This window comes from Monodon monoceros, unplaced genomic scaffold (genome assembly GCF_005190385.1).
Source record: "Monodon monoceros isolate NGI ecotype Baffin Bay Population unplaced genomic scaffold, NGI_Narwhal_1 Super_Scaffold_13, whole genome shotgun sequence".
Taxonomy (NCBI): domain Eukaryota; kingdom Metazoa; phylum Chordata; class Mammalia; order Artiodactyla; family Monodontidae; genus Monodon; species Monodon monoceros.
In genome coordinates this window covers 12,185,045-12,208,266 of record NW_021703769.1, presented here as the reverse complement: position 1 = coordinate 12,208,266, position 23,222 = coordinate 12,185,045, and the positions used below count along the sequence as shown (strand labels likewise).

Sequence of the window (23,222 nt, the reverse complement as noted above, 5' to 3'; positions counted from 1 at the left end):
AGCCTGTTGAGGGAGGCAGAGGAGGTGGCCAAAACTGAGGGTTGGGATTTCCATAAGTCACCATTGGTTCCTCTCTCCCACACTCAGTGTGACATAAGATCCTATGGGCTCTACCTCTAAAATATATCCTGAAGCTGTCCACTTCTCTCCACGTGCACTGTTATTCACCCTAGTCCAGGCCTAACGTCTTTCCTGGATGCCTCCAGCAGCTTGCTCACTGGTCTCCCTGCTTCAAGGACTTTCCCCCATACAGTCCAAGCAGCAACTGGTGGACCTTTTAAAATATAAATTTGGTGGTCATCCTGTAATGGGTGCACTTAAGACATAACACTGGCTTAAGAGGCCTGCATCATCTGGCCCCTCCTGACCTGACTTCATCTCCTGCCATGCTCCACTTTCTTTTTTAAGCCCCAGCCTAGCCCAGTCCTGCCTCAGAGCCTTTGCTATTAGCATCCCCTCCTCCTGGAACGGTCTGCAGGCTGATCCACAGCTGTCTCCTTGTTGAAATTCAAGTCAATTGTCACTTGTTTAGAGGTCTCCTCTGGCCATCCCATTGACATTCTACGTCACTGCTGCCACATCATTCTGTTTTTAAATCCTATGAGAAGACTCATAGCACTTATCAAATTTGAAATTATCTTGTTTATTCCGTTCCTCCCTCTAAAACATAAGCTCCATGAGGGGCAGGCAGTTCTCTTCGATTGGAGACGCTTTGGACATGACTTTGGGCAGTTCGTTCAACAGTTATGTAAGACCTACTAGGTGCCTGACATCAAAATAGGCCACAATGCAGCGGCCACTCGCCGAATCTGTGCTCGTCTCAGAATCGGCATTGTGATGCCCGATGGAGCGTTCAAAGTCGAAGGGCCGGGCTTCCCTGGTGGCGCAGTGGTTGAGAGTCCGCCTGCCGATGCAGGGGACACGGGTTCGTACCCCGGTCCGGGAAGATCCCACATGCCGCGGAGCGGCTGGGCCCGTGAGCTATGGCCGCTGAGCCTGCGTGTCCGGAGCCTGTGCTCCGCAGCGGGGGAGGCCACAGCAGTGAGAGGCCTGCGTACCGCAAAAAAAAAAAAAAAAAAAAAAAAAAAAGCCAAAGGGCATTGTCGTTTGTGACGTCAGCACACACAGAGCGGGGCCGCGATTGGCGATTCCAGCCTGGGTGGAGCCGAGCGCCCTCGGCCCCGCCCCTTGCCTCGGCCCCGCTCACGCATGCGCCCCGACCACAGCCTCGCCGCCGCGCCATTTTGCCGGGGTTTGAATGTGCGGTGGAGCGGCAGCAGGGGTGGGTATTGCCGGCTACGGTCTGCGGCTGAGATTCCCTTCTCCGTACCCGTACTCCCACGAGGTAAGGCGCGGGCGTGCACGGCCTGGCACAGTGGCCTCTTGGGACCCGGCTGCGGGAGGGATGAGGCGCTCCCGGCACTTCCGAACGCTGGGAAGCAAGGACAGCACCTCTGGGCGAGAGCGGATTATGGGCCCGTATCCCGGGAAGCGCCCTCGGGCAGGGTCTTCGCCGACGGGTCTCGTCTCCTCTCTTGGCATCCCAGGTCTGAGGCTCAGGCCCGGCGGTCCCCGAGCCTGCGAGGGGCGAGGGCTGCCCAGGCGCGGCCTAACCAGAGCGGCCCAAGCGCCCGCCCCGTCCTCTCCAGCGCCGCGCTGATTGGCCGCGCCGCTCGGGAAGGCCGCCTCTCATTGGTGGCGCCCGCGCGTCCGTTCTCGGCGCTCTGGGCCACCCGCAACGCGAGCGGAGTGCGGCAGCCAGGCCTGTCCGGCGGCTGAGCGGGCTTGCGGCGACCGCTTCTTCCCCTGGCCTCACTTTCTCATTAAGGAGGCGGTGGAGCGGCACCTCCCAGTGCTTCAGCCTCCGCGACTGTAACACGGGCTTCGTGATCTCACTTTGGTGAGTTCCTCGTGAAGATTAGCTTGTAGTCCGTGCACTGGGGAGTCCACGCACCTGCGCGGTAACACGGGGTCCGCCTCTTGGGGGAGACGCTATGGCGTGGTATACCGTTCGGAGCGTGGAATTCAGCGTTGGAATGAGAAGGCCTGAGTCCATTCCAGATTTAGCCTCTCCCTAGGGGTGTAACTTAGGGCTGGTCTCTTCATCTCTCCGGCCTCCACTTCCTTATCTGCACAGTGGGGTTGAAAACATCTACTTCGTAAAGTGGCTGAGGATCCACTGAGTTACTACCGTGGTTTACAAAGTCCCGTCGTTGGTGACCATTGTCCGCCTCTCCTATTTGTCTCTTCTCCTTAGCCACTGTAGCCATACTGCTGACCTTTCTTTTTAAATGTTCCGAGCTCATGTCCTCCATAAAGCGTTTGGACACGCCATTCCTCTGCTTGGAAATTACCAGCATCAGGTCTTTGCTGGTTCCTGCCTTTCGAGTTTCACTCGCCTTACGCCTTTTTTGACCAGCCTCTCAAAAGATCTCTTTCCTTCAACTCTCCATCACATCACCCGAGTTTTAGTTACTTCACAGCTTTTATCATATTCTAGAATCACGTGTAGTTTACTTGTTTATTGTCTTCCTCAACTGCTAGGATGTAAAAAAGCAAGGACCTCGCCTGTCTCATTACTGCTGTACGCAGATGGCTGTTGCTTGCCACGTGTTAGATGCGCAAGTATTATTCCTTGGAATAATAATGCACAGAAAGGGGATTTTTACTCTTAGATCCTAACAGTGCTCTTTTTCTCCTCCACTTGGGCCCCCATAGTCAAATTTTTGGCCCTTTTTTGTGTGTCTCCATATTTTTGCATAATTCTTGGGACTTGATCTACCCAGCCTCTTCCCTCTTAAGACCCTTTATCTTTCATTTCTTTACATCAGTGCAAGAGAGTTCTCTCTCCCCTTCTGTTTACTTTGATTTTTGCTGGTTGGAGACTGGGATAGAGGGAAACCATTTCCTATATAGTATTAGATGGGTTTGCGGGCAGTGTTCTACCTTTGGTATTAATTTGTTCCTTTATTCATTTAATAACTTGATTGAGCATCCACTTAATCTCTGTGAATACAGTGAAGAAACAAAAATGGACAAAGTCCCTTCCCTTGGGAAGCTTATATTCTAGTGGGGGAAAGAAACAAGAATACACATAAATGACCTAGATAATTCCGGATAGTGACAGACGAAGGCGACTTCTCTGAGGAGGTGGCATTTGAGCTGAGACCAGGAAAGATGAGGGAACAGAACATTCCAGGCAGAGAGAATAGAAAGTACAAAGGGCTCGGGACAGGAACAAGCCTGGAATATTTGAAGAAAATCCAACTTGCACAGAGTAGTATATGAAGGGAGAGGTATCCAGGGGCCAGATCACATAGGGCTTTGCAGACAATGTAAAAAGTTTGGATTTGCATCTCATTGGTATGTTCTTGTGATTAGAAAGCAGAGGGCGGGGCTTCCCTGGTGGCACAGTGGTTAAGAATCCGCCTGCCAATGCAGGGGACGCGGGTTCGAGCCCTGGTCCGGGAAGATCCCACATGCCCACTAAGCCCGTGAGCCACAACTACTGAGCCTGTGCTCTAGAGCTGCGAGAGCCACAACTACTGAGTCTACGTGCCACAGCTACTGAAGCCCGCGCGCCTAGAGCCCGTGCTCCTCAACGGGAGAAGCCACTGCAGTGAGAAGCCCGCGCACCGCAACGAAGAGTAGCCTCTGCTCTCTGCAACTAGAGAAAGCCCGCGCGCAACAACAAAGACCCAACGTGGCCAAAAATAAATAAATTTATTTAAAAAAAAAAAAAGCAGAGGGCGGATTGAGGTGTTGGGGAATGTTCTTGATGTGTGTGTGTGCCAGATAGTTTTCATTTATTGGATCTCTCTCCCTTTCCCCAAATGTAGGGCTTCAGGAATGGTTCTCTAATGTGGAGGAAATATCTAAGGAAAAGGCACACATCTTGGATCAACTTATGTCACAGATGTCTGTGAGATGGCCTTGGAAAGCAAAGCTTTTATTCCAAAAATCTTCATCTGTAATTGAGGGCCTGTGAGAAGAGGCTAGACTTAGGCCCAGCCATTCTTTCAATAAGAAGAACTTGGGATTTAGATAAGTCTGTCATAATTGATTTATTGTGGTACATATTTTTTATTTTTTGTGTACTGGTAGGGATTTCCAAAAATAGCTCAGTGGAGAAGTAAAGTATCACGCCTTATTCAAAAGCAAAAGAGTGAATTTTTTCACTTCTAGTTTGAGTCTTTAAAGTCAGTAACACTTTTTACATTTATATATTGCTAACATTGCCAAGTGTCAAAGCACCTTCACCTGTGGCAAATAAGATAATTTAATTAGACCTTGATCTTGCTGATATATTGTGAAAACCTGTGGAGTATTCTCTAAAATTACCTGATTGGTCATACTTTCCCAAATCAAGGCTAAGCTTATAAATTGGGTGTGTAGACATGGTCACTGAGGAGATAGAAAAAGGATTTGTTGACATTTAGTCCCTTAACTAACATTAAAAATATAGGACTTACATAGTATTTTAACTTTCAGGGTTGTAGCATGCATATTTATATCCTCCCCCCCCCAACGCCTCACAGTTTCTCCCCCTACACTTTTTTTTTTTTTAATTTAAACATAGTCCCACCCTAGCACTTCAACTTTGTTGTTTTCTGGGGTCACTCTGTCATGTGCTCTTAGAATCAGTTGTCTCCAGTTCTTCCTGTTTGTCACAGTCAATTGACCAAAATAAATGTGAAGAATGATAGTGCTTTTTTTTTTTTAATTTATTTATTTATTATTTATGGCTGTGTTGGGTCTTCGTTTCTGTGCGAGGGCTGTCTCCAGTTGCGGCAAGCGGGGGCCACTCTTCATCGCGGTGTGCGGGCCTCTCACTATCGTGGCCTCTCTTGTTGCGGAGCACAGGCTCCAGACGCGCAGGCTCAGTAATTGTGGCTCATGGGCCCAGTTGCTCTGCGGCATGTGGGATCTTCCCAGACCAGGGCTCGAACCCATGTCCCCTGCATTGGCAGGCAGATTCTCAACCACTGCGCCACCAGGGAAGCCCCAATAGTGCTTTTTGATGGGGAAAAAAAAAATCAGTAAAGGGTATGTAGCCTTTGAAAATCGTACAACAAATATGTAGTAGGTACCCATCACTGTTTTAAGGGTCTAGGGAGATTGCAGTGAACAAAACACAAAGTCCCTGCTCACATGGAGCTTACAGTCTAATGGAGGGAAAAGCATAGTAAACAAGAAAGCAATTCATATGCCTGATCAAATTGACTTGGAAAAACAGAGTAAGAGAATGGAGAGTGGCTGAGGTGGGTGCTCTTTTAGATACGATGGTCCAGGACAGCGCCTCTAAAAAGAGATGACATTTGGAAAGAGACCTGAATGAAGTGGGCAGTGAGCCACAAAGCTCTCCAGGGGCAGAGAGATCCAGGCAGACGGGACAGTAAGTGCAAGCCTCCGAAACAAAAGTGCTAGCACTGGCAAATATGAACAGTAATACAGGACAGATTTCAAATTCACATCTTTCTTCAAGCATTTTTGAATGAACAGAAACGAATTATGGCAGTAAGTTGGTCACTGTTTATCTGACAGGTGTAACTGAGTTACTACATTATGTCGGGCCTGCTAGTAACTGATCCGCAGAGAATAGTCTCCAATCCAAACTGGATCCATGTTTTAGCTGGTTCGCTGACATATTGTCTTATCCGTTAGTTCATGCAACAAATGCTTAATGAATGTCTGCTGTGTGCCAGGCAGTGTTGAAGGTCCTGGGTATACGGAGAGGAAGACCTACAAAGTCCCTGCCCTAAGGAGCTTACAAATGAGATAACAAGTCAAAGATCTCTCAGGTGAGGATAAATGCTGTTAACAGTACAATAGGGATGAGGTGGATGGTAGTCACGGAGGGCTCTTTTGAGGATTTGACAGTGGGCTGACAGCTGAATGATACCTGATATCAAATTAGAAGGAAGGGCGTTATCACAGGCAGAGAGAACTGTCTTTGTCTGGTTTGAGGAACATAAAGAAGGCGTTGGGGGCTGGAACATAGGGGCAAGAAGAAGGCAGGAGACGAGGTTGACAGGTGCCAGATTGCATGGGACTCTGTCATGAAGAAAGTTAGTAAAATGCAGATTTATTGAGGAGTGTCTTTAAAAACTGAACAAAATAGATCCAGTTAACATCTATAATCCCCTCAACACACACACAGTTTAACATGTTGCCTTGCATAAATCCCAAAAGGTAGAATAATTTGCATGTGGCAAAGTAAGTTTGTTTTTAGCTCATATATACTGATGTAAATGGTTTTGTTTGGCACAGCAAACTTTCATGATTTCATAACAGATTCAGCATTGCAACACAAAAAAGAATGGGAAATGAATTGATTAAATCACTGCTTTCCAACATGTGTTCCATAATAAAGTGGTTCGGTGGGCAAGTGATGGGAGGAACTCGATTAAAGAACGTTAAATGGATAACTTACTCTTTGAGTTCCTGAAGCCTTTGAAGTGAATCTCCAAAAGAGGGGGAATATGATGCATAGCATTTTCCAAACTTTTGGTATAAAAACCAGAAAGAGTAGCCTCTTGATAAATTACGTGTGTGGTTAAGCAGGGCTTGGTATTCATGCCCATAAAGTGGTTTGCCCTGGGTCAAAGGAGGTGAATATATAGGTGGGGGAATCTACTAAATCAGTCAGCATATTGGCTTCCCTTATGATAAAAACGACTGTACTGAGGAGAATACAAATAGTTTCAAACAGATCAGTCTCCTTAGCAGGCTGTGGTTTCTGGCTGTGGAGGAGTACTCCGCACAAGCACAGCATTAGCTATAGCCCTTTATAAAATCTTCCTAGCTTTTTTTTTTTTTTTTTAAGTGACAAGACGAAGCGTCATGGCTTTTTTTTGTTTGGATCAGTCTTGTTCAAAATCTCAGTCATCTTTGACTTCTTCCTCTCCCTGCTTCTAATCTGGCTGTCTTTTCACGTCATCCTTCCTATTGCTTTCGCTGGTGCTTCCGCTCTAGTTCAACTCTCTGTCGTTATTTCCACTTGAGAGGCAGCCTTGGGTAGTAGGAATAGGGTAGATCTATAGGGTCAGACTGATTTGAATCTAATCTTTATTAATTGTATGCTTTGGGAAAGTTAGTTAATCTCTCAGAGTTGCCTTCCTTGATTGTAAAATGGTTATTGTGTGAAATGATGTGAAGCGTATCATCTAGCACTGTGCCTGGTTCATGTTTGTGACCCTTCCCCCATTTTACAAAAGTGTCCTAATAGATCTTCTGTTCTCTTCCTCGACTCCAGTCTGTAAACCATTACCAGCCCAAAGTACATATATTCCACTTTCATTAAGTTTTTACCCATTTCAATAAACCTTTAGTGCCTTCCTCTTGTACATTAAATCATGAAATTCTTCAGCTAAGTATTGGGGAACCTATATGATCTGATCTCAGCCTCCAAGTTCACTGTTCCCCAAAGGAGCTATGGATTCTTCCCATCTCTGTACTTTGCTCATACTATTGCCTGTATGAGATGGGTCCTCATTCCACTTGGCCTATCCAAATCTATGTATCCTTCAAGTTCACAGCTTCTGGGAAGTCTTGGACCACAAATACTCCAGTGACTCTCTTCTTAACCTAGCAGTTAAGTTGCTGTCTGTGTGATTCATTTGGCACTTACACTCAAAAGTGTTTCAGAATTCAGATTTTTTTTCTTTTGAAATGCACTTGCTGTAGATTATACAGCATCCCCAGTGGGGCATGGGGTATCGCCCCGCAATCAAATACATTATTTAGTAAAAAATTTATACATACTAAGTGAGATATTCATATTTACAGCCTCGGACAGTTCAGGCCAGGTTTTGTTGCCAAGTGAGTTTGCCACAAACTTGTTAAAAAAAAAACTCAGTTTGTAGATGTTTGGATCTCGGAACTGCAGGAAAGGGATTATAGGTCTGTAGTTGGTATTTCAGTTTTATCTTGTCTTCCAACTAGGCTTTTATTTTTATTTTATTTATTTTTTTGGCTATGTCGGGTCTTAGTTGCGGCACTCAGGATCTTTTGTTGTGGCGCACAGGCTTCTGTCTAGTTGTGGCGCCATGGGCTTAGTTGCTCCATGGCATGTGGGATCTTCCTGGACCAGGGCTCGAACCCATGTCCCCTGCATTGGCAGGTGGATTCTTAACCACTGCGCCACCAGGGAGTCCTCCTCGTCTTTTTGATGATCACCATTCTAACAGGTGTGAGGTGTTAATCTCATTGTAGTTTTGATTTGCATTCCCTCATGTTTAATGACGTTGAGCTCCTTTTCATGTACCTTTTGGCCAACTGTATGTTTTCTTTGGAAAAATGTCTGTTCAGCTCTTCTGCCCATTTTTCAATTGGATTTTTTTCCCAAGTTGTATGAGTATTTTTTATATATGTTTTGGAAATTAACCTTTTTATCAGATATGATTTGAAAATATTTTCTGCCATTTGGTATGTTGTCTTTTCATTTTGTTGATGTTTTCTTTTGCCATGCAGACACTTTTTAGTTTGATGTAGTCTGACTTGTTTATTTTTGCTTTTGTTGACTTTGCTTTTGGTGTGGAAAATTGCTTTTTAATTATAATCACAGCTGTCATCTTATGAACCCCAAAATTATCTTCCCAGGTACAAATTCTCAGTATGTAGTTTGTTGTCAGTACCTATGGTTGCATGTTGTACACAAAGGAATGTATTCTAGTTTTTTATCTCAGAACTCTGTGGGATCCTTAGAATTAAGGATCCTTAGAATTTTAATTTTTTATTGTGGGGCTTTAAAAAAATAAACCTAGTGATTTGTGTTTTTAACCCTTAGCTTATGGTATCTTTTTCCTTCTTTGTCTCAAAATTATCCCACTACTGTTTCAAAAAAGCCCACCTTATCTTCTGGAACCTTGTCTCAGCTAAGAGTAAGCAAGGCTTATAGCCCACACATAAAGTGTAACAAGTAGATGACTTTCAGAGAGAGGGACACCCGTAATATAAAATGATTCTTTTATGTAAATCACTGTGTCCCCATGTGACCAATTACCCAAACCTCATTTTTTGTTTTAGGTTCTGTGGCAATGGAGCTCAGCGATGCAAATTTGCAAACACTAACAGAATATTTGAAGAAAACTCTTGATCCTGATCCTGCCATCAGACGTCCAGGTAAAGAAAATAAATACTGTTTTGTGATTGATTTATTCTTAAAGGACAGGTGAGGGAAACGTTTGTGCAATATGCCTGTTTGTAAATAAAATTTTGAATTCTTAGGCATAGTTTATTTTTCATTCTCTAGCCATAAAGTCTTTAGTTGGCTGTTTATAGCTGCTATAACATATGGTGGTGTGGGTTTTTTTTGTTTTTGGTTTATTTTTTGAGTAAAATAGCTTTTATCCCTTCTGGGGTAAAAAGGGCTAGTAAGTTTAGGATGCTTTGTCCCTTGACCTTTCTGAAAATCGCTATACACCTGCCTGTTTTAGAGATATAATAATTAGGGCAGAGAGGTAAGAGTTAATTGCCTAAAAAGTGATTAAGTGAATGAAACTAGGTAATCAGACACTGTCTCTTAAATCACCATGTTGGGTTTGATTTAATTAATATATTTTAAGATCTAGGGTTCCTCCTACTCTCTCCCCCCTCCCAAATTTGACCAGTTTTCATTAGAAACTTAGTATAAGCTTAACATTATAAACTCAGATGCCCACAGGAGTCACACGTAAAGGTAAATGAAGGAGGCAGGCCAAGGGGGTTAAGTGCCTTGGTTAAGGGGCAAATATTGTTTGGAACCAGCTAACTCTGGGGGATTCACACCAGTCTTGCAAGATCAGATTTCCAGCTTTGCTTGAAAAATAAGTATATTTATATGAAGTGTTCTCATCTTTTTTTTTTTTTTAATTTTATTTATTTATTTATTTTTGGCTGAGTTGGGTCTTTGTTGCTGTGCGCGGGCTTTCTCTTGTTGAAGCAAGCGGGGGCTAGTCTTCGTTGCGGTGCACAGGCTTCTCATTGCGGTGGCTTCTCTTGTTACGGAGCACGGGCTCTAGGCACGCGGGCTTCAGTAGCTGTGGCACGTGGGCTCAGTAGTTGTGGGTCGTGGGCTCTAGAGCGCAGGCTCAGTAGTTGTGGCACACGGGCTTAGTTCTTCTGTGGCATGTGGGATCTTCCCGGACCAGGGCTCGAACCCACATCCCCTGCCTTGGCAGGCGGATTCTCAACCACTGAGCCACCAGGGAAGCCCGTCCCTCTCATTTTTAAATGATAGCAATTAACTTCAAAAATTTTTGAAACACCGTGCAAACCAAATAAATTTCCGGGGGCCACGTGTGTCTTGTGGGTAGTAAGTTGATGATCCTTCTTGTAAGCCGTGTTAACCGGAAATGCTGATGTGCATTCTCATAAAGAGGATTTTGGAAGCACCCCATGAAGACCCAGATGAATGCATGCACATACATGTTATATTTATATGTTATATATAATACATAGAATCGTACACATGTTAATGCATCCATCCTAGTCTAGAAAGGCCTTTGTGATTTCTGTGAGGGAAAATTGTAATTTTCCTGTTAGTGCTTAAAGAAGTAATTTGTTCTTGGATAAAAGGAAATTAATGGCTCTACTCTTAGACGTTCCCAGAAAGCTTCTGCCAACACTGTCTAATAAAAATTATTTTTAATAATTGTGTCTTTGTAAGGTTGAGGTGCTGTTGTCTTATGAATCAGGGACAAAATGTGGGAATAAATTGATGTTTCTGAGAAGAGTTAAGAACAGAGCATTTCCCAGGGGTTGCTGGATGTGAAATACTGACCAGCCAAACATTGACGCAGCCAAAGCCTTCTGTAAACCTCACAAACCATACAGAACCAGAGTGTGTCCCGTCCTGAAAAATATTTTCCAGCTCAGCATTCTTCATCTTCCAAGGAACACATGGTAGACACAAAGCAGGGCGGCTTTGAGGGTGGAAGTTAAACTCTTAGGACTCAATTTGGAAAGAAGAAAGGTGTTAAATCACATTAAATCGTAGAAGATAATACATGCTAACAGCAGACCTTTTCAGTAAATATCGGAACCTTGGAATGGATGTTGCCTTATGAAGAAGCTTAAGACAGGAAAAATTAGAAGTGCTATAAACCTTCATGGTGTGACCTGTAAACCTAGGAGATTTATTATCCCTAAATGTAGTATGAGTTTAAAACGTATGGGTAAAATCTTTGTATAAATTTATTGCTGATATTAGAAATGTTTAATTCAAGAAGAAAACTGAGGGCTAGTATGGTAGAATAAGGACTGGACTAAAACGTTTACAGTGATGAAATCTTCTAGCTGTGTGATCTTACTTAACCTCAGTGGCCTCGTCTTTATTTTCTTTTTAACATCTTTATTGGAGTATAATTGCTTTACATTGTTGTGTTAGTTTCTGCTGTATAACAAAGCGAATCAGCTATATGCACACATATATCCCCATATCCCCTCCCTCGTGCGTCTCCCTCCCTCCCTATCCCACGCCTCTAGGTGGTTGCAAAGCACTGAGCTGATCTCCGGTGCTAAGCGGCTGCTTCCCGCTAGCCATCTATTTACACTGTTCACGTTTGGTAGAGTGTATATGTGTCAGTGCCACTCTCTCACTTCATCCCAGCTTACCCTTCCCCTCCCCACGTCCTCAAGTCCATTCTCTACGTCTGTGTCTTTATTCCTGTCCTGCCCCTAGGTTCATTAGAACCGTTTTTTTTTTTTTTTTTAGATTCCATATATATGTGTTATCATACAGTATTTGTTTTTCTCTTTCTGACTTACTTCACTCTGTATGACAGACTCTAGGTTCATCTACCTCACTACAGATAACTCAATTTCGTTTGTTTTTATGGCTGAGTAATATTCCATTGTATATATGTGAGTGACCTTGTCTTTAAAATGAGGATAATACTACCTACCTCTCTGGGTAGTAGTGACAACATATGTGAGTAAAGCACCAGATGCATATGGTTAATAATAATATGTATTAGCATAAATTAACTCATTTAATCTTAATCACAGTAGTATAAAAGAAATATTACTGCCATTACTAATAGTACTAATAGTAATCCTCCTGGAACAAGACGGGGTGTATGAATTTTGCCCTAAGGTCACTTAATCTCTCTGAGAAGCAGATTGTCCTTCACATGGGGTGATCGATCATCTGATCAGGCCACCTTATAGGTTTGTGAGAATTGGGTGAGTTAACAGATGGTAAAGTGATCTGAAAACTGAGGTATTATATAAATTTAATGTAACATCATATATAGTTCATTTAATAGATAAGAGAAGTGAGGCACTAAAAGTGATAGGTTCCCTAAGGGAAAAAATATCCTAATCTTTCCATGATGCTTCAGTGAGAGATATGCATAGTTCACATATTCATGAAGTCTTAAGATTAGTTTGTAATAACAAATCTTCTAACATGGAAATTGTTTTACAGCTGAGAAGTTTCTTGAATCTGTAGAAGGAAATCAGAATTACCCACTGTTGCTCTTAACATTACTGGAGAAGGCTCAGGATAATGTTATCAAAGTGTGTGCCTCAGTAACATTCAAGAACTATATTAAAAGAAACTGGAGAATTGTAAGTATTTTGTGAGTACATATTTTAAGACCCTGCATGTTTATAAGATGGATATATGCAGTGTTCCTGAACGATTCAGCCACAGATTAAAGATAAAAGCAGGACCCTCCTCAACAAAATATTAAAAAGTCAAATCCAAAAATGTATCAAAAGTATAAAAATACCATGACCAAGTGGGATTTATCTCAGATATGCAAGGCTGGTTCAACATTCAAAAACCTATCGACTAAGAGAAGATAAATCACATTATTATATCATTAGGTGCAGAAAAAGCATTTGTCAAAGTCCAACACCCATTCATGGTAAAAACTCAGTAAATTTGGAATAGAGAGGAGTTTTCTCGGCAATGTAAAGACTGTGAAAAACCTATAACTAACATCATACTTAATGGTGAGAAACTTAAAGCTTTCCCACCAAGAGCAGTTACAAAGCAAGGGTGTCCCCTCTTACCACTCCTTTTCAACATTGTGTTGGAAGTCTTCTTTATTTTAGATATATTCTTTTGCCATGGCATGTGGACCTTAGTTCCCAGTCCAGGGATTGAACCTGTGTCCTCTGCATTGGAAGCATGGAGTCTTAACCACTGGACCACCAGGGATGTCCTTGATAATGCAGTAAGAAAAGGAAATATACCATTTGGAAAGACATAAAACTGTCTTTGTTCTCAGATGACATGATTGTCCATGTAGAGAATGCAAAAGAATTGACAAAAGTTAAACAGGGGCTTCCCTGGTGGCACAGCGGTTGAGAGTCCGCCTGCCGAGGCAGGGGACACGGATTCGTGCCCCGGTCTGGGAAGATCCCACATGCCGCGGAGCGGCTGGGCCCATGAGCCATGGCCGCTGAGCCTGCGCGTCCGGAGCCTGTGCTCTGCAAGGGGAGAGGCCACAACAGTGAGAGGCCCACGTACCGCAAAAAAAAAAAAAAAAAAAAAAGTTAAACAGGACGTTTTTCCAAGTTGCTGTTTTATTTAAATTCATATCAGTTAAGTCAGCTTCATAACCCAGGTTGCTAGAGAGTGTGAGACTTTGTTTTAACATCCAGTTTGGTTGAAATTTAACTTTAGCTTACTATCTACTGAAGAGACATTACATGGGAAGATACAGTCTAAATGAGTAATTGAAGCAATTTCTATTGTAAACAAGGAAGAATTACATAAAGCTGGAAAAAACCCACATTTTTTATATATATATATATATATATATATATATGCATTCTACACATATATATGTGTAGAATGCAAAATAATTTAGATTTGAAGTTTTTGGTAAGGGATTTGTCCTATGTCTTGTGGGATATGGAGATATTTTCTAATCATGAGGTAAATCTTATTATGCTGCAAGTTTAATGATCAGTATAGCTATACATTGAGAAACGGGTATCTTCCCTACCTTAGCTTCTTCCCTACCTTAGCTTATGACTGGTTCTAAATTGGGGGTAGTTTTGCCAACCTGGGGATATTTAGAGACGTTCTGGTTGTCCACGCTGGGGGTGGGGTGGGGAGGGTGTCTGGCATCTAGTGGGTAGAAGGTGAGGGTGCTGGGAACCATCCTACAGTGCACAAGAAAGATCCCCGTAACAAAGATTTATCTGACCCAAAATGTCAGTAATGCCGGGGTTGAGGTAACTCTGGGTTAGGATAAAGAAAAAAGTGAGAAATGTTTTTAGTCGTAGCAGTAATGATACTTAGAAAGTATTAAAGTTGACAGAAATAGTTTTTCTAAAAAATCAGCTTTAAATCTGGTTAAATATTTATTTAGAATCTTTTTTCCTCATTCCATAGAAGAATTCAAAAACAGTAAATATTGTTTTTAAGCTTAAGTCAAGCATTCTCACATGTGGTGAAGAAATGACTTAGTGAATTTTAGATTGTTTAAAAATCCATTCATCTACTTGTAGACATGCAAGCCCTATCCCTCTGTCTTGATTTGTAAAACTAGGGAGATCCAGAATCTGTTTGGGCGATGTAGTCCTGGATGCATTCATACTGGTAATGGTCAAGAAGTTTTCATTGAAAAGACCTTTCTTTGACTTAAGGTAACAGTCAAATTGAAGCTTTTGAAGATGAATATCGGCTGAGTAGCATATATATATAAAGATCCCCCCCCCCCCGCAGTACGCAGCCCTCTCACTGCTGTGGCCTCTCCCGTTGCGGAGCACAGGCTCTGGACGCAAAGGCTCAGCGGCCATGGCTCACGGGCCCAGCCGCTCCGTGGCATGTGGGATCCTCCCGGACCGGGGCACGAACCCGAGTCCCCTGCCTCAGCAGGCGGACCCCCAACCACTGCGCCACCAGGGAAGCCCCGTATAAAGATTTTTAACCACATGTTCTGATTAGTTTACTTACAGAACTGAGATTCTTAATTGGCATCAGGGAGTCAGAGAAGCTCCTTAATTTGTATGTGAAATATTTGCATTTGGGAAGGAAGGTACATTTTTCTGCAGAAACATGCTTCCATCAGATTATTAAAGGAATCTGTGACCCATTTATGTAGAAGGAAGGCCCTACCTTCCTCTGTTTTTCTTAGGAAACCAAGAAATGAGAAATGGTTCTATTTTATCTACAAGCCCGTACAGTAATAGGTATGGATTTATGTCACTTGCTTATTAATGTTTTGCTTTTAGGTTGAAGATGAACCAAATAAAATTTGCGAAGCCGACCGAGCAGCCATTAAAGCTAACATAGTGCACTTGATGCTTAGCAGCCCAGAGCAAATTCAGAAGCAGGTATGTGAGGCCCTGCTTGTTAGGTGGGCTTGTTGGTAGAGCTTTCAATCTAATTAGTCTCTTTCCTCCCCACAGTTAAGTGATGCCATTAGCATTATTGGCAGAGAAGATTTCCCTCAGAAATGGCCTGACTTGTTGACAGAAATGGTGAATCGCTTTCAGAGTGGAGATTTCCATGTTATTAATGGAGTCCTTCGTACAGCACATTCTTTATTTAAAAGGTATTGATATATAAATTCATATTTTTAAAATACTTGTTTCAGATATTTTTGCTTGTGTATATTTTTGTGATTATGTCATTTTTTTATGATAATTCTAGAATAAGAGCATAAGCCTCTCATTATTGTGTTTGTTTCTTCTTAAGTGTAGGATGTTTATTTCATATTGCCCTATTACTTGTGAAATACCTGGTCTTGATAAACTGTGCTTGAATTCCCTTTTTATTTCAGAAAGCTATCTAGCCATAGATTTTTCTCTAATCTAGCCTTGAAGACCTAAAGTCAGTTAACCAAAATTTGTAAATTTGCCTCTTTTACCTTAATTTTCTAGATATCGCCATGAATTTAAGTCAAATGAGTTATGGACTGAAATTAAACTTGTTCTGGATGCCTTTGCTTTGCCTTTGACTAATCTGTTTAAGGTATGTGATAACATCTTGGTGGTATTTTTTAATTACTTAATATTTTAAAGTGCTTGAATATTTGTATAAATTTTGTTTAAGAGATTGCTTTGAAAGTGTATTTGATAGGTAATGGTTTAGAGCAGCATTTCTTTTGAAAAATTTCAAATCTACACCAAAATAGAGGAGCTGGTAGAATGAAATCCCATGTATTGACTACACAAGTTTAATGGTTACTAGACTTTATTTCTTTTTAATTTGTTCTCTCCCTTTGATTTTGTACGAATAGTTAAAAGCAGATCCCAGGCGTCATATTATTTCACTCAAGTATTTGAGCATGTGTCTCTAAAGGAATAGATCTGTATTTTGATTTGACTGTTTATGGAGTTTAATTTATATATCCGTACATCATCTTATAGCACATAAGGAACTTTCCTAAATATCTTTCTGAAACTCGTTTAAGATCGAAAGAGAAGTATTGTTAACTTTTTTTTTCCAGATAAGGAAAGTGGAGGGTTCGGTATCACACAGCTAATAAAAAAGAGAGCCAGGCCCCAAACCTAGTTTTGCTAACTTGAGAAAAGCTGCTCATTTCCTGTTTTCAGAAAGGAAAGTTGTGTGATAATCACAACTTTCTAAATTACAGAGCATGCACAGGATTTTTCATGGTTAGGATATCTTACTGATAGTACATTTTTATTTTTAAAAATAAAATTGGACAAAATGTCAATATTTTTCACCTATTGGACTAGCAAAGATTTTTATTTCTTTTTAATGACATTAAAAGTTTTAGCCAGGAGCAGAGAGGGACGGGTGGGGGGAAAATGTTTTAGCCAGAGTCCAGTGAAATGAACGCTAGTGTCCTGTACATTGGGTTATAAATGGTACTAGCTTTCTGGAGTTTGACATTTCATTGAGAAAACCATAATATTCATATTTTCTAACTCCGGGATATACTTAGCAACGTTTGTTGAGTGTCTTTTACATTGTAGGTGTGCACAAATTACAAGGACCTTTTATGTATATTTTCTCATTTTATTCTCATATTTTATGAGGCAGGCATTATTCTTAATTACAGACAGATATGGAGATGGGGGCGCAGTAAAATAACTTACTCAGAGTCATGCTTATTATGAGTAACAGAGTCTGGGTTGTATCCAGATCTATCTGGCTTCCAGAACTCTTACTCATAGCATACTGTTCTGTACTGGTAATACAGTTCTAGAATCTCAAACTCAGAAAACTAGAAGTGTGCCCAAAGTTTTATACATAAGCTTGTTTATTGCAGTTAGAATAACAAACAATTGCAAACAACCTACAGGCCAGGTGGCAGGGAATTATTTAATGAGTGCATATAAAGACAGTTTTGTGTAATATAGTTATATACATGCACAGAGGAGAGTGGAAGGATCTAGTCCAAAATATTAATATTGGACTTTACAGTAGTGCTGTGATGGACAACTTAAAAATATATTTTTTAATGTGTTTTTTCAAAAATCCTAAATGACTGTATACTACTATTTAAAAGCCAAATTTTGGAGAAGGTGTATGAATAGTTTCAGCCTAATACAAGGCTTTTTCATTAAGGTTTACAATACACTAAAACCGTCCTTCTAAATTCCTTTCCAAGGCCACTATTGAACTCTGCAGCACCCACGCAAATGATGCCTCTGCTCTGAGGATTCTTTTTTCTTCCCTGATCCTAATCTCAAAACTGTTCTACAGTTTAAACTTTCAGGTAAGTTTCGTTTTATTTCTTGCTTTTGATTCTTATTCTTTGATGTCATATATAAAGTTTTTCACTTGATAAAGACTTCTTTGCTAGCATTGATTTCCCCCCCACACCCTGAAAAAATAGACATTGGTTGCTTGTGTTCTGATTCCCTGCCATTCTTTTTTTTTTTTTTTTTTTAACAAGAGATAAATAAGCTGACACCAAGCATTGTAAATGGATGACCACAACAAAAGCAACAATGATTGCAATTACCAAACACGAAACACACTCATACTATGTCAGAATATTGACATTCAGTCCAGGAATCCTCCACTGTAACAGCTCCTTTACTTTGCAGTGAAAATTGATTTGTATATTTTTTGCCTCTGAGTCCTTGTGGGATTTTTTTTTTTTTTATTCAAACAGAAAGTCACAATTATAATCATCCTCATCAGTTCACTCAGTCCCATGTAATTAATTTTTTTCATCTTGATCTTTTGTTAGCACTTTTATGAATTCATCGGTTTTCCATTAGAGTTCTGAAAATGCTTATTCATTCAGTTCAGCAGTACAGTCAGTTACCAGAAACCTGTACTTGTCAGAGTCTTTTCCATGAATTCCTTGAAGATGAAACCCTTTTATAGGAACTTTTTTTTTTTTTTTTTTTTTGTGGTACGTGGGCCTCTCACTGTTGTGGCCTCTCCTGTTGCGGAGCACAGGCTCCGGATGTGCAGGCTTAGCGGCCATGGCTCACGGTCCCAGCCTCTCCGTGGCATGTGGAATCTTCCTGGACCGGGGCACGAACCTGTGTCCCTTGTATCGGCAGGCGGACTCGCACCCACTGCGCCACCAGGGAAGCCCTTATAGGAACATTTTTGCAAAAGCATCAGAGTACACCCAGAACTGTCTATAAATGACAAAAGACTTAAAAATGACCATGGTTAAAGTTTTGATGGAAGTTCATAATAATGCAGTTGACAAGGAAATTTAGTTATTTCTGAGATACACGTTTTAAAGTAATAACTAGAATTATGACTTATAACGTTATACCAGAACATATAAGATTCTTAGAAATTTCATGTAATGTCTGAAACATTTATATTAACATATTTCCATACAAATAACCCAAAGAAAGTTTAGTATTAGTTGTTTTTTTGTTTGTGTATTTTTTTATACTGCAGGTTCTTATTAGTCATCAGTTTTATACACACAGTGTATACATGTCAATCCCAATCGCCCAATTCAGCATACCACCATCCCCACCCCACCATGGTTTTCCCCCCTTGGTGTCCATACATTTGTTCTCCACATCCATGTCTCTACTTCTGCCCTGCAAACCATATACATATACATTCCATATACATGCGTTAATATACGATATTTGTTTTTCTCTTTCTGACTTACTTCACTCTGTATGACAGTCTCTAGGTCCATCCACGTCTCAACAAATGACTCAATTTCGTTCCTTTTTATGGTTGAGTAATATTCCATTGTATATATGTACCACAGCTTCTTTATCCATTCGTCTGTCGATGGGCAATTGGACTCCCTGACTTCAGACTATACTACAAAGCTACAGTAATCAAAACAATATGGTACTGGCACAAAAACAGAAAGATAGGTCAATGGAACAAGATAGAAAGCCCAGAGATAAACCCGCGCACCTATGGTCAACTAATCTATGACAAAGGTGGCAAAGATATACAATGGAGAAAAGACAGTCTCTTCAATAAGTGGTGCTGGGAAAACTGGACAGCTACATGTAAAAGAATGAAATTAGAACACCCCCTAGCACCATACACAAAAATAAACTCAAAGTGGATTTGAGACCTAAATGTAAGACCGGACACTATAAAACTCTTAGAGGAAAACATAGGAAGAACACTCTTTGACATAAATCACAGCAAGGTCTTTTTTGACCCATCTCCTAGAGTAATGGAAATAAAAACAAAAATAAACAAATGGGACCTAATGAAACTTCAAAGCTTTTGCACAGCAAAGGAAACCATAAACAAGACGAAAAGACGACCCTCAGATTGGGAGAAAATATTCGCAAACGAATCATCGGACAAAGGATTAATCTCCAAAATATATAACAGCTCATGCAGCTCAATATTAAAGAAACAAACAACCCAATCCAAAAATGGGCAGAAAACCTAAATAGACATCTCTCCAAAGAAGACATACAGGTGGCCAAGGAGCACATGAAAAGCTGCTCAGCACCATAATTATTAGAGAAATGAAAATCAAAACTACAGTGAGGGCTTCCCTGGTGGCGCAGTGGTTGAGAGTCCGCCTGCTGATGCAGGGGACACGGGTTCGTGCCCCGATCCAGGAAGATCTCACGCCACGGAGCGGCTGGGCCCGTGAGCCATGGCCGCTGAGCCTGCGCATCCGGAGCCTGTGCTCCACAACAGGAGAGGCCACAACAGTGAGAGGCCCACATACAGCAAAAAAAAACACACACACAAAAAAAAACACACAAAAAAAACTACAATGAGATATCACCTCACACCAGTTAGAATGGGCATCATCAGAAAATCTACAAACAACAAATGCTGGAGAGGGTGTGGAGAAAAGGGAACCCTCTTGCACTGTTGGTGGGAATGTAAATTGATATAGTCACTATGGAGAACAGTATGGAGGTTCCTTAAAAAACTAAAAACAGAATTACCGTATGACCCAGCAATCCCACTACTGGGCATATACCCAGAGAAGACCATAATTCAGAAAGACACATGTACGCCAATGTTCACTGCAGCACTATTTACAATAGCCAGGTCATGGAAGCAAAGCTTATAGCTTTTAATGGAAGCATATCTGGGAGACAAAAGACTGACGAAACAGACTTGGGAAGGTGTAAGAACCAGTGGCATTTGAGAGGAAACACAGCCACGATCTTATAGCAGAAAATGCCTGGTCACCCGGTTGCTACTGAGGTGGTGGTCTCCAGTCATTCTTTCTGTTCTTGAGTTATTACTTTAAGATTCAGGGCTCCAGGAATGAGAAGGGAGTCTTACTGGTACAGACTCCTATACTGAGATGCAAGAGAAAGGATGTAGCCTTTTTGTTGCCTCTAGCCAGAGCCAAGTACTTGGACTTAATCCTCCCAACGTGACTGTACTCACAGTGGTAGGGAGAGCATTCCTCAGAAGGAATAGGTAGAATGAATATGAGATGAACAGCCCCAAATGGCATACCTTCAGTGCGCAGCTAGACAGCAATTTGAGAAATTCTTAAGGATACCACTGGGTTTTTGTATACCTTATTTTGAGTTCTACTTCCTAGAAGTCAGGTAGAATGAGGTGATTAATAACTTGTTAGTCACGGAAGCCTGATAGGAAGGAGGCATAATCTTTACCCTTGGATTTATCCCTCATTAAGAGGGCAGTATTGTGCCACAGGAAATCAGTAACTGTATAAGACAATAAGCCTGACTTGGTGGTCATCTTACAGTAAATGCAGTAGTTCAGAAAGGAAAAGGAATATATTGGTAAGCACTGGGTTTTGTAAGGAAAGTTTTCAGTCTTAGCTGGACCTCAAAGGAATAAGTAGATTTACATTGGGACAGGAACAGGTGGCATCGTTTGTGGTTGAAAGCTTACTGAGACAGAGTCAGAATGGTTTACTCATCTGTCAGACCTAGCTGGAGCAGAGAATTCTTGTCAAAATAGGTATCCATTGACTTAGCTGAGAAATGTGAGCTTGAGTCTATAGGCATGTGGAAAACATTTGGCGTGGTGGGGAAAACTTATTAAAATATAATAATTACTTCAACCAAAAGTCTCAAGTCACCATTTATTCTTTAGGATCTCCCTGAATTTTTTGAAGATAATATGGAAACTTGGATGAACAATTTTCATACCCTCTTGACATTAGATAATAAGCTTCTGCAAACTGATGTAAGTATTATTTAAAATATTTCCCAAGTAAGCTTTTTTAAGAATTATTTGAAATATAATGTTAAATGTCAATTATATCTCAATTTTTTTTAATGTTAAAAAAATTATTTGAGTGCCCTCAGAACATTGGAGGGAGGATAATTGTAATGTGCAGAATTACCCTTCTTGTAGTCCTGACTTAAGTCACAATTTATAGACAAGGCTATGTTATTACATTATTGAAAGTAAGGCCTCAAGAGTATTCACATTGTGAACATTTTATGAAATAGAAAATCATTTGTCATTGAAGATACTAAGAAAACTTAAACCTCTCTAATAATGGCCTCTTGAAAAAGTCATCTACAGTGTGGGAAAGAGGGGACATGAAAGTTTGTAATGTGTAAAAGTTTCTGATCTGAGTTTTGTAATATGTACTTTCAACATGTACCACTCTGTGTTATTCATTTGCTTGTTTATTAATATATTTATGATTTACCTCTTTCTCAACAAACAAAAAACGTAAAAAGTAAAATACTAAGAATATTTCAACACCAGATAAAGATTACAGTTGGTGATGCAGATCTGTTGGGTGGCATGCAGAGGGAGAATCATTCCTGTGGGTGTACAGCAAATTTTGTCTCTGAGATTTTTACACAACAAGAAGCAACCAAAAAAAAATAGAGTTCCAATAAAATAACTCCTTCAGTCCACTAGGAAGAAACCACTCCCTCAGAAAACAAAGCTTGTCTTTACACTTAAGTCTAAAGGAAGTGTTTCACTTAGGATTCTTAAGGGAATTGTTTGCCCATTTAAATGCGTCATCTCACTGTGTGACATCCCTTATATTTATGCCTTGAGGAGCTGTTCTTTTATCTCTTCTCAATTTGAGTTCTTTGGCACATAATATAGCTCAAAAAGTATTTGTGATTGCTGTTATATGTAGTAAGCATTATTATATCAGTCACTGTCATGGTTTCAGGTGGGGTTGGCAAACTTTTCCTATAAAGGTCTGGGTAGTAAATATATTTGGCTTTGTGGGCTATATACTCAACTCTGCAGTTGTAGTTGAAAGCAGCCATAGGCAATACTATAAATTGTCTAAATGAAAACAAAGAATGTATGTGACTGGGTTTTAATAAAACTTCAGAAATTAGGCAGCAGGTTAACCCCTGCTTTAGGTTGTTCAACATTTTATAACCAGAATATTATTTGTGAGAATGTTATAGCATTAGCTTATTGGGAAGAGAACACATTTTAATATATTTGAAATGGGAACCTTTTGGGAGATAGCAAGACTATGTTACAAAGGAAAATGTGATATGATTTTTATCACTCAGGTTTTTGTAGGAATATATTATTTTCGATTTAATATGTAAATATTTTATAATTCAGCAACCAGAAGAAAAAGCTTTATTTATTTACTTAAAATATTTATTCATGCATGCATGCAATGCCGTGTCTTAGTTGAGGCACATGGACTTCTTGGTTGCGGCATGCACGCGGGATCTAGTTCCCCAACTGGGGATCAAACCCAGGCCCCCTGCATTGGGAGCACGGAGTCTTACCCACTGGACCACCAGGGAAGTCCTGAAAAGGCTTTATTTAACTTGAAAACTTTTGAGAACTGCTCTCATTGATTAATAAATAAGAAGCATTTCATCTTGTATTTGTTTGATAGACCAGGTGAATAAATTTACAGTGGCGTAGATGTAGTTCACAGCACTTGGCT

General features: G+C 40.8%; 1 protein-coding gene across 3 annotated transcripts in view; it reads left to right on the top strand.

Moving 5' to 3' along the window:
* The first annotated feature begins 1,183 nt into the window (after positions 1 to 1,183).
* CSE1L (chromosome segregation 1 like) overlaps positions 1,184 to 23,222 on the top strand; it is a 41,771-nt gene continuing 19,732 nt past the window's right edge. The window contains exons 1-9 of one of the 3 annotated variants that reach the window (XM_029219640.1): positions 1,264 to 1,345; positions 5,706 to 5,801; positions 9,028 to 9,123; positions 12,410 to 12,552; positions 15,178 to 15,279; positions 15,355 to 15,500; positions 15,829 to 15,919; positions 17,529 to 17,636; positions 21,422 to 21,514. In XM_029219640.1, the coding sequence (XP_029075473.1) occupies positions 9,039 to 9,123; positions 12,410 to 12,552; positions 15,178 to 15,279; positions 15,355 to 15,500; positions 15,829 to 15,919; positions 17,529 to 17,636; positions 21,422 to 21,514 (768 nt within the window). In that variant the 5' untranslated portion in view covers positions 1,264 to 1,345; positions 5,706 to 5,801; positions 9,028 to 9,038. Of the gene's footprint in view, positions 1,346 to 5,705; positions 5,802 to 9,027; positions 9,124 to 12,409; positions 12,553 to 15,177; positions 15,280 to 15,354; positions 15,501 to 15,828; positions 15,920 to 17,528; positions 17,637 to 21,421; positions 21,515 to 23,222 lie in introns of all 3 variants that reach the window. The other 2 variants (XM_029219641.1, XM_029219639.1) reach the window with 2 other exon arrangements.